The sequence below is a fragment of the Erpetoichthys calabaricus genome, chromosome 3 (genome assembly GCF_900747795.2).
Source record: "Erpetoichthys calabaricus chromosome 3, fErpCal1.3, whole genome shotgun sequence".
Lineage (NCBI taxonomy): Eukaryota > Metazoa > Chordata > Cladistia > Polypteriformes > Polypteridae > Erpetoichthys > Erpetoichthys calabaricus.
This window is the reverse complement of record NC_041396.2, coordinates 31,232,438-31,247,609: the sequence shown is the minus strand read 5'-3', so window position 1 is coordinate 31,247,609 and position 15,172 is coordinate 31,232,438. Positions and strand designations below refer to the sequence as shown.

The following is a 15,172-nucleotide window of genomic DNA, read 5'->3' as shown; positions in this document are numbered from 1 at the left end:
CACCTGAACTTCACAACAGGTCATCCAAATAAAGCTCAGCATGTTTGGGCCAGGCTATTACTTGGATGGGAGACCAACTAGGAAGAGCTGGAAGAGGTGTTGGTCAGGCCAGCATGAGGTGCTTACCTGTGGGCTATGTGTGAATCCAAATGTCCTAGTGCACTGCTGAGGACACTGGGCTATATAAATTGGTGCCAACCTTTGAATGTAACGTAAAACTGAGATCCTAACCCTTTGTGGTCATTAAGGTCTGTGGGCACCCTTCAAGAAGTGTAGGATTTATGCTGATGTCTTGGATAACATTACCCATGACATCCCCATCCATTCTGGCCCTGTAATTATCCATCCATCCATTATCCAACCCGCTGAATCCAAACACAGGGTCACGGGGGTCTGCTGGAGCCAATTCCAGCCAACACAGGGCACAAGGCAGGAAACAATCCTGGGCAGGGTGCCAACCCACCGCAGGACACACACAAACACACCCACACACCAAGCACACCCTAGGGCCAATTTAGAATCGCCAATCCACCTAACCTGCATGTCTTTGGACTGTGGGAGGAAACCGGAGCGCCCGGAGGAAACCCACGCAGACATGGGGAGAACATGCAAACTCCACGCAGGGAGGACCCAGGAAGTGAACCCAGGTCCCCAGATCTCCCAACTGCGAGGCAGCAGCGCTACCCACTGTGCCACCGTGCCGCCCTCCTGTAATTATCCCCGGTCTCTAATTGGCTAACCACTGTCACACATGCATGCTGGAGTGTCCCCTTGCAGGTAGGCCTAAAGTAACTAGTACCACCCTGGAACGAGAGAGGGCACTGTCGCTAATGGTCTTGTCCCCTTTTTTCTCTCACAGACTCGAGAAACCACCCCTTGAGAGCACTGAAGTAACGGAAGCCCCGCCTCTTCCAGACCACCAAGTATAAAAGCAGAATACTCCGGAAAGTCAGTGTCTCATTTTGGCGCTGACCTTCCTACTGTATAGATCTAAACCAGAGGTTGCTACCACATCATTCTGAGAGAAAGACTATACCTGTCAAATGGTGCACTAAGGCACATATATTTCATTTATTTTCTTAATCTTTTTTTATTCGAAATAAACAGGGTTTTGTCCAGTTGGCACCCCAAGCATTTAGCTTTGCCCTGCCTCTTCATTCGCCCCAGTAAACCACCTAATAGATAATGTGTGGTGAGCATACTGATGCAAAAATGGCTGCCATCACATCACCAAGGTGGATGCTGCACATTGTTTGTGGCTGAAGTGGCTCCCCACTCTCTATTTAAATCCCTTTACCCCTTTATGTGTCTAGAAAAGCACAATATATATATATATATATATATATATATATATATATATATACACACACACTAGGGGGCTTCACCTTCTGCTCGCTGCGCTCGCCATCCCCCCTGCATGCACCAACACGCAAGCAACTTCACGTCTTCATTGGGTGTCAAGTCACGTCTCGTCTCTCTTCCCAAGATTTTTTTCTTGTAATAGAGAGCTATAACTATCCATTGTGCCAGTCAGTACTGCTTGCATATTCTCAGAAAGTAGTAGTCCACCTTGAAGACCGAACCCATTCATTGAGGCATGATGGATGTGAACATCTGGCTTGCAGCCTTGCTTAATAACCCAAAGGCTTTGGAGATGTTAGACAAGTCATCAGGAACCTCAGATACCCATTTTTAGTGTGTGTTTTTGCGGCACATTCAGATTTAAGCCATTTTTAGGTATCAGGAGAGCCCTGGATTAGCAGCTAATGACCTGCGCTTCAACTCACCCGCCTTTGATGTAGTCCAGGAACGTGTACTCCGACTCCACAGTAAACGAGAGCAGCGTGACCTGGAGAAGAAGAAGAAAGCAAAGGGTGGCTGTTACTGCCATGGAGTGTGTGTAAAATTGTTCATGCATACGTGTACGACAGGCCATTACACAAGACTGATGGGTTTTTAAATATGCGGTGGAGGAGGGGACACACAGCCCAGAGCACCTACAGGAGATACAGGGAGAGCAAAAACATGCAGAGCTGGGGTGACAGATGAGAGAGAAAGAGATGTATAATATCTGCAAAAAAAGATGAGGAAGCAAAGGAGGTGACTGGCATCCCCTCGAGCAACTGTCTGGTATAATAAAGAAGCAATAAGCCCCTGGGGTAGCCCACAGAGTAAAGGCTTTGCACTTCACAGAAAGCTAATGGATCTTCCACTGATCAAGCTGTGTGCATGTGAATGTACTACTGGCAAAAGGTGCTAGTAATCCTGAACAACTGGGAACTATGGGCATATCAGGAATCCTTAGAACAACTACAGGCAGGCTTTTCATTGTAACGTCTGAAAAATGTGAATGAAATTTAGGAAGCTGCCCATCATGATTTGGTGGGGTACAAATCCCTGCTCTACCCTACTGATTTATATTGCTCAAGGAAAGGCACTCACCGTTCCAGAGTTGACATATTTCTTCTTCTTCATTTTCTTCTTTGGATTCACCACCTAAAAAACACAAACAATTGTTAGTAATTCATTAGTAATTTATTGTTTAACTCCACCAATATTAGATACACATTTGTTGGCAGCAAATCCCTTAAAAGTAGAGACTGAAGGGGAGATTGCTAGCCTGTGCATATTAGTGGCTTACTAGACCACCTAATCACCCAGATTTATCAAAATGGACTCATGGTCTTGGATGCCTTGATTTTTTTGGCAATGTTGAGTAAAGGATACCATGAATGACATCTGTCAAACCTGAAAACGTGTTGTCATACATTCTGGAACATGGCACCTGCCCATCTTCCAGTACAGATGACTGTTTAGCTGGCTACAGTATTAAATAAAGCATTGTTCTTTTTCTGAATAAGGGTCTTGGAAATTATGTGAGGTGGTGTCAGAGGGGAACTCCGAGGGTCATGTCTAGGAGGAGCAGCTAAACAAATCTGTTAGTGTCCACAAGACTTGGGAACATCTGGGACCTTGGAGTGCCTGTCTGCAGATGTGTCCTCCTGATGGCACTACGCCTCTATTGTGTCTTTTAATTTTGGTCCTGTGTATCTCCTAATCATAATGGAAATAAAATTGTGGCATTTCCCAATATATGACAAGAAAGTAAATTATAATATAAATGACAACAAAGGAAAAATTTAAGATGAAACTTTTGCTACAATTAGAATCTTCTCCAAGTGTGAGATTTTCAAGCTTTTTCTGGAATTTTCATATTTCCTTGTGATTTATCTTGGGTTGAATATTTCTGTTATATGGTTTTGTATCGGTGTTTCGACTGTAAGGAATCTTGTAAGGGCAATCACTGTCAAAGCAAAGATTGAATGATTCATCGATTGTTTTATTTCTTTTACATTTTTATTTTTTTACTAGGTAAGTGGCATTTTTCTGTGTAGCTTCTACTTTCTCTATTATAAAAGCCAAGGTACTCCATCCAGAAAACTGGCAAATACTTTTAAAGGGAGATCCATAGTGCCAACTTGAGTACCCACCCAAGCTCCAGCAGGAGCAGTAAGAGCAATTGTTACAAAAAGAGTTCTGGGTCCGAGCGCACTGAAGCAACAGAGCTGTCACAAGAGTCTGGACGAAGACCAGCAGAATTCTTCTGGGCCCAGCCATGAGTTCTCACTCTCATCAATTGGAACCCTACTGGTATTATAGAGGGAGGCCAACTTGAAGCAACACTTACTGCACCTGTGTGATTAGTGATGAGCTAAACAATTCACACAAATTGTATTTGCAGCAAAACTCAGTGTTTCAGGTCACAAAAACATTCGTGAAATGCATTGTGTTTTGCTTTCAGTGAGATTTGTGGCATTCAAACAAGAAGAAAGGAGTTTAATTCCTGTCTGGAAGTTTTTTCATACATTAATGCCTGGCATTGTGTATATAAATAAAGATCTATAGTGAAAAAAAAATCATCAGCAGATCACTTGGTGTGATTGTCTGCTGTTGTAGTCGTTCCACTTCAGAGTCTGATGAATTGTGCATTCAGTGATGTTTTTTGTACACCACTGTGGTAAAGAGTTGTGAACTTTCTGTTAAGCTATTGTCACATTAAGCAACTTCTGGTTGTCGGGTATGTCATGGTTTCTGACTGCGGGTGCTGATCTTGTCACCCAGCCATGTCAATTTACACAACTGAAAATCACTGGGCATGCCAAATTTATTAACCATGTGATGACCTTTCAGCACAGTCGTGCTCACCCCTTTTCCTGACAGCAAATTGCGTGTTGCCTAGCAGACCCAGTGCTGTACTAAGAGTTAAAATGTATGGTGGGTACACCAGCAATCTTGGCTGTTTTCTTTTTTTTCCATCTTGTTGTGGTATATAAAATACAAAACATCAGACACACAAGCCTCTCTTTTGTTTGTGCGGTTCAAAACATTTGCATTCCTTATTTCTCATCAGTGCATTCTATGCATTGTACTTCAGGATGAGCATTCATTGGTTGTCAGCTCTCATGAAAACACAGCCGCCTCTATGACTGAAGACAAAATCAAGATTAGTTGGTCTCAGTCATTACATATGTCAAATTAGGCGACTGTCTCCATGGGACTGTGCTGCCAAGTGCCTGTGACTCGACAAGATTATGTGAATGAAGGCCACGACAGAAAATTGCTGGAAAAGTCGTCTAACATAACATGGCCTTTATCTTGAATGAGTCTGTGTTCTCCTCGGACTCCCTTATTATTAAACTGTTTTCATACACTGAACTGCCATCCACTGGACAGTCTCTGCAAATTCTAACTACTGTGTGTCACTAGTGAGGAATTGCTGAAGATCTTTTCCTTCCTTCTCTCGGCTGTCCATCCTCTCTGGGACTGCAGTAGTAGGACATGAATGCAGAGACTTTTGCTTTGTCAGCAGCCTGCTTTACCACTGCACCAGAGGAGCTCTCCATTAGTGAAGCTGGGTAAGTATCCACATTAAAACTTGCAGGCCTTGGGTTCACGGCCAGCTTCTCCTTGAGGGCTTGAGCAATCCCTTGCTTGTGACATTTGGCTGCTCATTCTAGATCAGTCAAGAATGTGCAGGGAAATGACATTGGCTGGGAGAGAAAGGAAGAGGGAGCCTTTGCTATGGAATATGATGCTGACCCCATTTCAGTAAAACTGCAGTATTAGATGATATCGCTGTTTCTGGCCATTATAATTTTGTGAGTGTTCACATTAGGGATAGATGCAAATACCTTTTGGAAGAAAGCTCTATCATCAGTGTTAGTTGCATAGATATTAATGAAAATCATTTTAGTATTAGATTAATTGCCCGTCACCATGACATATTGCCCCTCACCTCACAATCCCACAATCCCCCAGTGTATGTTAGAGCGCGTGAGCTAATTTAGTGCAGCAGGATCAACGCACATGTTGATCTTTTTTTTCTTTCAGTACATGTGCCTTCCCTGTTTATTTATATATCTAGTGACTTCTCTGCCTGTCTGTCTCTCTATTATGCAGTGCTCTGTCTGTCTGTGTGTTATGGATCTTAAAAACAACAGTTATAAGGACAGTTGTTCATGTTAAATGTAGTCTCAATTGTTAAAAAAATATTTTAAAAGCTGCATCCCATATGAAAATATAACGATCTCAATAACTGACAGTGCATAACAATTTATACATTTTATGTCCATTTGAGGGTAAAAAAAAAAATAGTAACACTTTATCCCCAGCGTGGAACTGAACTCAGGTCTGTGAGGCACGGCAAGGCTGTTGCACACTGAGAGGCAAATCTTAGTGCACTACACCACGGAAACATTCTTGAACCTTTTGTGAAAGTGTCTATTTGATGTATGGACGTCAGGCTTCACACATTCTATAGTTTATGCCTATATTTTGTAACATTTATTACTAAAATATGAAAAAGTTTCTGTTTTAACATTGTGTTTACACAGATTACTATAGAAACAGAACACACATGAAATGCATGTGTTCCAAATAACGATCTATTATTTCCACTCTAAAACTCCACTTCACTCCCAGATAATCAATCAAGGCATGAGCTGGGAGAAGTTCGTGCACGTTCTAAGTCGTTGGGGGGATGGAATAGCCGGCTGCTGGCAGATTGTCTTTATCAGCACATTTAGATGACAAAAGACGCTGGCGGAGAGGTGTAAATGGATTTAAGGTGGGCTGGATCTATGAGCTTTTCGTAGGCTCTGGGAATTCTAGTGTTAATAAGTGAGTCTCCTGTAAAAATATTATCTGGGGCAAAGAGCACTTTCTTTCACTTTCATTCATGATTGAGACCCTTGACATTCCAGCTCACAAAGTTCACTATAGAAATATTTCTTCTGAACTTTTGTTGACATTTTGTAGTCTTAGGTTTAGGTAGTACATTGTACATATGATAGATTTCATATTATTGCTAAGTGATACAGCTATGAAGCATATTGTTATGTAGTACCTCCAACCATTTCAGTAAAACTCAAGAGGACTGTGAGCTCACCTGAACTGAGGAAATTCCCTTAAGTAAAGCTGGGTAAGCATTTGGCTCTGATTTAGAGGTCCTGAGTTTGTGATTAGCCTCTTCATGTGAGGATGTCAAAAGAAGAGGGGCAAGACCCTGAGCGGTTCTTTGTTGGTGCAAATCTGAGAAGGCCAGCTGCTTTTGACACACTTGAAACACTGTGTCTGACACCAACAATCAAACTACAAAGTCACTTTCTTCATGCTTGTCAGCCACTCTAATATCATATCTGTGCAGTATAAACACTCAATCACTGAGCAAACTATTTAGAACACGACACCTTACTGTTTAGGGTCTCCTTTTACTTTGTGACAGACGACCGGGGCTCTTAACCTGTGATAGTAGGAGCAGGGGAGAGAGGAATAGCAGAGGGCAGCTCCCTTGGTTTGCTACACCGCCAGCCCTGTTGGGATTTATGGTCACCACCAGAATTGCTGATACTGCAGGACTTCCGCCACACCCAGAAGTTCTGCCAGAAGGAGATTATGGAATACCTGGAGTACTTCCAGGTGCTCTATAGAAGGAGCCACCTCACTCCATTCGGCGAGCAGGAGTAAGGAGGAGGAGGAGGAGGATGAAGCTGATCAGAGGAGGCGTGGGAGCAGAAGGAGCAACAGAGACAGAGAGAAAGAAGAAAAGAAAGTGTTTGGTGCTGGTGGGGAACAAAGGAAACGTGTTTCCCACTGAAATAAAGCCTTGTGTGTTGCTGGACTTCTGTCTGTGTCTGCTGTATCGGGTGTTTGGGGAACCAGTGTGCCCCCTGATGGCCACAACTTTCAAAACAGCCTCAATTCTTCCTGCAATTGATTCCATGAGTCATTAGAAACATTCCTTTGAGATTCTGGTCCATATTGACTTGAGTGCATGACATAATTTCTGCAGATTTGTCAGCAGCACATTCATGCTGTGAATCTCCTCTTCTTCCACATCCCAAGTGTTCTAAAAGGTCTGTTGTCTAGGGAGGGCACTGGATAACACTAAACTCACTGGCATGGTCGTGAAACCAGTCAGGCATGACTTTTACTTTGTGACATGGTGCATTATCATGCTGGAAGTGGCAATTAGGAGTAAAAAATTGCGGCCATGAAGGGATGCAAACAGGCTGCGCCATTTAAGTGATAATTGATTGGTATTAATGGGTCCAAAGTCTGCAAAGAAAACATTCCCCACACCATCACCAGCTGCCTGGATAGCTGACACAAATCCAGGAGATCAGCACCAACAGTCTGGCACCAACACTCATGGAATGGGTTGAAATCAATGAGATCACATTATTTCCTGTTCTGGGGATTGATGCTCTTGACCTTTACCTGCATGATTTTATGCATTGCACTACTGCCACCTGATTGGCTGATCAGATAATTGCATGGATACACAGGGGTGCAGGTGTTCCTAATAATTTTTTCCCAAGATTTCTTCCATTTTTTTCTCTACAAGGGTTTTTTTTTGTCTTCTTAGAGAGTCAAGGCTCGGGGAGGCTGTTAAACAACAGGACCCGTTAAAGCCCACTGAGGCACTCGTTGTGAGATTTTGGGCTATACAAAAATACATTGCATTGTATTGTGTTGTATTGTCATTTTCCCAGTGAGTGTAGATTGGGTTGTGACCACCAGATTGCCCGTTGTGTGGTACAGATTATTGACATGGACCTCATAAAGTGTCTACTGAGTGTTTATCCTTAGGGAGATGTTTGAGATGAAAATGCACAAACATTACACAAGTGAGCTGATATGTAGGCCACTGAAAATGCCCACAAGTATGCAGTTAGAAATGTGTGCATTAATGAGGCCAATGTGAAATCCTGAAAGCTAAAGCCTAAGAAAGAAATTCATTTATTTAGCTAGTAAAGATCAAAAGTGTTTGAAACAATGCTGAGTGACAATCTGAAGGTCCTCAAGGTGTTGCCGTCACCTACACTATGACGTATCGGAGTTCACGTATCTAAAGCTCCTTCTGTGAGGAAACAATTCTAACATCTGTTTGGAACTTACATCCTCCAACAGCACCCCCGCACTTTTGATGAAGAATGTACTTTAAAACGGCAGCTGGCACTCCTTTGTCATTTGAAATATTTTCATGTTGTCGCCTTTTACTTTCAATTGTCTGACGCTGAAAACATTGAAATTGTTAAATTGGCTGTTTCTCCTAAAATTCCAGGACACAGTTGCCACTAACACAGTGTGTCTCTTCACTAACACACTTGCGGTGTCTCTGTTGTGTCTTTTTGTGACTTATTTTGGACTGAATGTGGCACAAGTTGGGTTAACTGAAATTTCAGCTTCTCTTTTCTGCACAAAGTCTTATTTCATATGAAAGTCCAGAGCTGGATTGATTCCTGCCTTAATAAATTTCCAGAAAAAAATTAAACCACAGATTACTACATTCATCAATTTCGGGTTGTCAGTCTCAGAGACGTACACCAGTGCATGACTGGACACACTGCCGGACTCACAGGCTCATGTCCTGGGAAACCTGAAAGGCAGACCTCCCATGTCACATGACCCACTTCAGTCTGTCTATCACCTGAATGGTTTTATTGAAGATGTCACATCCTCTACTCTTCATCTGGTCCTGTCCCATCTGGACAAAGCAGTCACCTAGGCTATGTTTAAAAAGTGATATTAAATCCACTGTGATTCAATGCTGTATAACAATAACATGTGAAATGTGAAAACATCCAAGAGGGCAAATATTTTGTATAGGCATTATAGGCCGACTGCAGTCTGGAGATCATTGCATTATATTGTGCTATATTATGTGTGTAACCACAGAGGGGGTGTCACTGAGCCCCAAACCACAGACACAGCATTACCCAACACAACTCTAGGTTCAAATAGAGAATTTTTACTTGCCAAAACACCTTCTTTATACAAACACCAGCACAAAATAAACCATTCACAATTCTCCCTCCTCCTCCAAAAGAGTGTTGCCTTTGACTCTGAATCAATTAAAGTGAGGCAGCTGGCTTTCTTTTAAATTAAACCCATGAACTGCTTCCAGTCTCCTGTCTAAGTCATCTGTTGATTTGTCAGCACCCTCTGGAGGTCCCCAAAGACCCCGACAGGGCTGCATTTCCGGACTCCAACTCTCGTGCCACCCTGCAGGTGTCCTGATCGGGTTTAGCTCTGAGGAACACTGCCACCTGTCATGTGGAGGAATAAACTGTTCCTGGTAAGCCAGTTTGCTCAGTCCATGCATTATGGCCTCCTTTATCCAGGTTAGGATGCCTATCCTTCCTCTCTGGCACCTACAGATGGTACAACGATTACTTCTCAATCAACACCAGAGACACTCATGTCAGATTAATGGGTGGCCATTAATTCGTCCCCCTGCAGTAGACTGACACCTCATGTAGGGTTGATTCCTGCCTTGTGCCCAGTTATGCTGGAAATGCTAAACCCTCTGCAATCACAAATGGGTTTAGTAAAAATCAACGAGACCTGTTAGTTGCCTTATTGCGTGAAATTTTTACCATACTGTATATGATTAATGTACATTTTAGAATAGTTTTAAATTTTAATAAACCCTGTTTTTCTGCAGCTCTCACTAAAGATGTGTTCCAGTCTATAACTGGAAGGTTTTTGTGCATCTGCCTGTATGTAATTTAAATCTAGAAAATGATACATTATACTTCCGATTGCAGCCAATTGGCACTGTCAAAAGAGAGTGTGACTAATGACATTAAGGTCATTGGCTCCAAACGGTTCAATGATCTCGGCATTCTTTATTCTGCACGGAATATCAAGTCAAGCCAGCCATCCCCCACATTCAGATATTCTGACCAGCCATGTATCACATCCACAGATTCCAGTTTTTGTTACCTGATGTCGACTGGCTGTTCGTCTTAAGGTTATCACTTAAGGAGAACATTGGGGTTGAACAATTCACAGGTGCAGGCTCACCAGTCACCCATGTAATGGTTCCCAGATTGTGGCAGGACATTTACATAAATTTATTTGTTTAGCCAAAGAGGTCAACCTAATCGAGATAACATTAGTCTGGGGGACTGTTTGGAAACAAGTGTCATAGGACAAGGGTACACAATTGATCATCACAAGTGAAGAGCACAGAACAAAACACGAGCAAGTTACAATTCCTAGGTCGGCTAATATCAGTTAGACAGAAATTCACCAATTAGGAGAGTCTTCAAAAGCTTCTAAATCACACTGAGGGAGTCATAATTTTGCATGGAGGTGGGCAGCTCATTCCACCAGCTAGGAGCTCCACATGAAAAGAGTCTGGGCTGAGATATGAAACCATGCAGAGGTGGCATCACCAGATGTCGTTCATCAGCATTTCCTTAGTGGGCAAGAAGGAGCATAGAACACCACATGTGTCTCCATACATCTATAGAGCTACTGACCTGTTGACTACTCTGTGGGCAAGCATCAAGGATGTGAACTTAATATGTGGTGCTACAGAGAGCCAAGGTAGTGATCAGAAGAGAGGAGTGCCATGTGCCCCCCTCAGCTGGTTGAACACCAGACATGCTGCTGCATTTTGAATCATCATCCATGGCTTGATGACACATGCTGATGTTTCAGAAGTCCAGATGTGTCAAAACCAAAGCCTGGACTAGGAGTTGTGCTACATACTCTGTCAGATACGGTCAGATCTTCTGCATGTTGTGCAGAGTAAATCTGCAAGTCATCGATCATCACCCATGTTTACACACAGACTTGGCAGGTGTTAGTGATAATGAGCCAAGCTGAACAGGGATGGGGTGCTGAATAGTTGGATGGGCTGGGACAACAAGAAGGTCTGTCTTTGCTAGGTGAAGTTACAGATGGTGTTCCTTCATCCAGTTTGAAATATGCAGAGATACCATTTGGTCTTCTTGAGGCAACTACAGGTACAGTTGTGTATCATCAGCACTGCACTGACAGGAAGAACCATGGGACAGGACGATGGGGCCTAGTGAAGAGGTATAGAGAGAGAACCCCCTTCCTTGCCTGGTGCACCCTTAACTTCTCTCCCTTCCAGGGTATATGTTAGGATCTGCCCAAGAGACACTATTCAAACAATCTGGGGGCAATCCCAGTGATGCCAAGGTCAGATAGCGTGAGATGGAGGATCTGGTAGTTAATTGTGTTGAAGGCAGACGAGAGATCTAGCAGGATGAGAACAAGGTTGGTAGCTCAAGCCTACCATAGCATGTTGACAATGATAAGTAGAACCTTCACGACGGAATTATATGAAGTAGGAGTGACCAGTGTGTCAGGCCAACCACAATGGGCGTTCTCTTTGAAAATTCTGTAGTATTAATTGTGTATACATACACACAAACAAATAGAATGCTTTTGATTTCTTAAACATCTAAATTAAGAAGCACTGACAAAAATTAGGGTGGGGCAGGGGGCAAGGCTTCTACTAAAATGAAACAGAGTCCTGCCCTACAAGGATCCCAAGCCAAGCCCACTACATCAGCACCTCCTCCGCCTCCATTGTTGTCTCAGCAAAGCAGAGCCTTTGTGCACCTTTAATAAGATTCAGTGCATGTCTCAGGCACCTCTTACAGATGATCAGCATTTGCAATGCAAATTTAGAAGGGAGCTGGTACTTGGCACCTTGCAACGGCTGACGCAGCACAACCACTGCTGGGCTGAAATCAAAAGAAACCTGCAGGGGTGCACCCCTCTTACCTCATACACGTTAAACTGGCTTTGCCCTCTGGCCAGTTCTCGATAGCTGGTGGTGAATTCTCCAATGAAGTCATGGCTGCAAATTAATGAAAGCAAACAAAGTTCAGAAAGTTGGAGGGTTAGAAGAGTACAGAGACATAAAGAAGAAAGAAAGAAAACAAATGTCCCCTGAGCCTCGGTGAGTTAATGAGAATAGAGATGTCAGTTCGACTTGGAACTCTCCTTGTAGATCTCTGTGAGTGGACATCTGACATTCCAGTGCTGCTAAGGATCCTCTGTACAGCATAGCCAGACATACTTTAATCAGATCCTCTGATTGGGAGGCTCTCTGAGGATAGATAGATAGATAGATAGATAGATAGATAGATAGATAGATAGATAGATAGATAGATAGATAGATAGATAGATAGATAGAAATAAAAGGCACTATATGATAGATAGATAGATAGATAGATAGATAGATAGATAGATAGATAGATAGATAGATAGATAGATAGATAGATAGATAGATAGAAATAAAGGCACTATATGATAGATAGATAGATAGATAGATAGATAGATAGATAGATAGATAGATAGATAGATAGATAGATAAAAATAAAAGGCACTATATGATAGATAGATAGATAGATAGATAGATAGATAGATAGATAGATAGATAGATAGATAGATAGATAGATAGATAGATAGATAGATAGATAGAAATAAAGGCACTATATGATAGATAGATAGATAGATAGATAGATAGATAGATAGATAGATAGATAGATAGATAGATAGATAGAAATAAAAGGCACTATATGATAGATAGATAGATAGATAGATAGATAGATAGATAGATAGATAGATAGATAGATAGATAGAAAAGGTACTATATGATAGATAGATAGATAGATAGATAGATAGATAGATAGATAGATAGATAGATAGATAGATAGATAGATAGATAGATAGATAGATAGATAGATAAAAATAAAAGGCACTATATGATAGATAGATAGATAGATAGATAGATAGATAGATAGATAGATAGATAGATAGATAGATAGATAGATAGATAGATAGATAGAAATAAAGGCACTATATGATAGATAGATAGATAGATAGATAGATAGATAGATAGATAGATAGATAGATAGATAGATAGATAGATAGATAGAAAAAGCACTATATGATAGATAGATAGATAGATAGATAGATAGATAGATAGATAGATAGATAGATAGATAGAAAAAGCACTATATGATAGATAGATAGATAGATAGATAGATAGATAGATAGATAGATAGATAGATAGATAGATAGATAGATAGATAGAAAAGGTACTATATGATAGATAGATAGATAGATAGATAGATAGATAGATAGATAGATAGATAGATAGATAGATAGATAGAAAAGGTACTATATGATAGATAGATAGATAGATAGATAGATAGATAGATAGATAGATAGATAGATAGATAGATAGATAGATAGATAGATAGATAGATAGATAGATAGATAGATAGAAATAAAAGGCACTATATGATAGATAGATAGATAGATAGATAGATAGATAGATAGATAGATAGATAGATAGATAGATAGATAGATAGATAGATAGATAGATAGATAGATAGATAGATAGATAATCCTTGGCCTTATATACAGATGGAAAATTGTAATGCTTTATTATTTGGAGTTTTGAAGCTATTCCTAAGGAAACTGCTGCTTGTCCAGAATTCTGCTACTAGAGTTCTGACTCACTCAATGTCTTGAGGACATATTACACTTAATCTAAGTGAACAGCAACTCATTGGCAATTAAATCACATATTCATTACAAAACACCCTGTCTGACTTACAAGACCTTGCATAATCAAGCAATAGCCTATCTTTCTGATCTTCTCCATTAACATGTTCCTACTCACTACCTTTGATGTTCTGGAGCTGATCCCTTACTTGTGGGGGGCCGCACAGTGGCACAGTGGTAGTGCTGTTGCCTCACATCGAGGAGACTGGCGTTCAGATGATCCCTGTGTGGAGTTAACGTGTTCTTCCCATGCTTGTGTGGGTTTTCTCCAGGTGCTCCATTTTTCTGCCACAGTCCAATGACATGCACTTAGGTGAATTAGTGATGCTAAAATTGCTCTGAGTATGTCTGTGTATGTGTGTGTTTATCCTGTGATGGGGTGGCACCCTCTGTTCATGGATTGTTCCTGCCTTGCACCTGATGCTTGCTGGGATAGACTCCAGCTTCCTTGTGATCCTGCTCTGGATAAACAGGTTTAGAAAATGAATGGATGGATAAATCCTTTAATTACTGTTCCTAAGACTTGGAAGTGTACTGTGCTTGAAGATTTCAGAAATAAATATTATGAATAAAATATTATTACAGCATAATGTAACATTTTCAAACCTGTCTAATCAAAATCAAGGTCAAATTACAAGAAACATGGTATTAGTACAGACAGACAGACAGACAAATCTACAAAAGGCTACTACTAGAAAGGAAGGACAACTTTTATTCACAGCCACGGCATTAGCTTTATCTTAATGAAGTTTGGACTGTGACTCGTGGGTGTGGCAGAGTCTTTTAACATTTCACTATTTACAACAATAATATTTATCCAGGCTGTATGTCATAGGAGATTATAATTGCTCCTATCATTTCAATTTTTCATTAAAGCTGATGCAAATTGGATTTAGAAGATATTTGTCAAGAAAGCCTCTGCAAAAAAATGTGAAAGTTGGACTAACTTTCATAACCAGCACTCCCACCACCATTTTTTAATATATTTTGAAAGATTTTTCCCTTACCTGCCATCTCGATCCCAGTCATAAACCTCCACTTTGATGGTCCTACAGAAGTAGATAAGACCCATAATGAGCATTGTTCTTGATTTCAATCAAAGGAACTTTATACAGTAAAAATTGTTTGATGCCAGATAATTGATGGAGATGTTCCTGATCTCATTAAGCCTGAACCCATTTGAAGTTGGAACTGCAGCATAAGCAAGCTGAAAATAGGGAAGGAGTTGCATATCCCACTGTAGAGCTGAGCTATTCTTTTGTAAAAT

The 15,172-nt window shown here is 41.1% G+C and overlaps 1 protein-coding gene across 2 annotated transcripts in view; it reads right to left on the bottom strand.

Annotated features, from left to right (window-relative positions):
- LOC114647875 (copine-5) overlaps positions 1 to 15,172 on the bottom strand; it is a 318,809-nt gene that overhangs the window by 106,430 nt on the left and 197,207 nt on the right. For both annotated transcript variants that reach the window (XM_028796547.2, XM_028796548.2), the window contains 4 exons: positions 14,913 to 14,954; positions 12,112 to 12,187; positions 2,443 to 2,496; positions 1,788 to 1,849 (listed from right to left, as the gene is read on the bottom strand). In XM_028796547.2, coding sequence (XP_028652380.1) covers positions 1,788 to 1,849; positions 2,443 to 2,496; positions 12,112 to 12,187; positions 14,913 to 14,954 — 234 coding nt within the window. The remainder of the gene's footprint in view (positions 1 to 1,787; positions 1,850 to 2,442; positions 2,497 to 12,111; positions 12,188 to 14,912; positions 14,955 to 15,172) is intronic.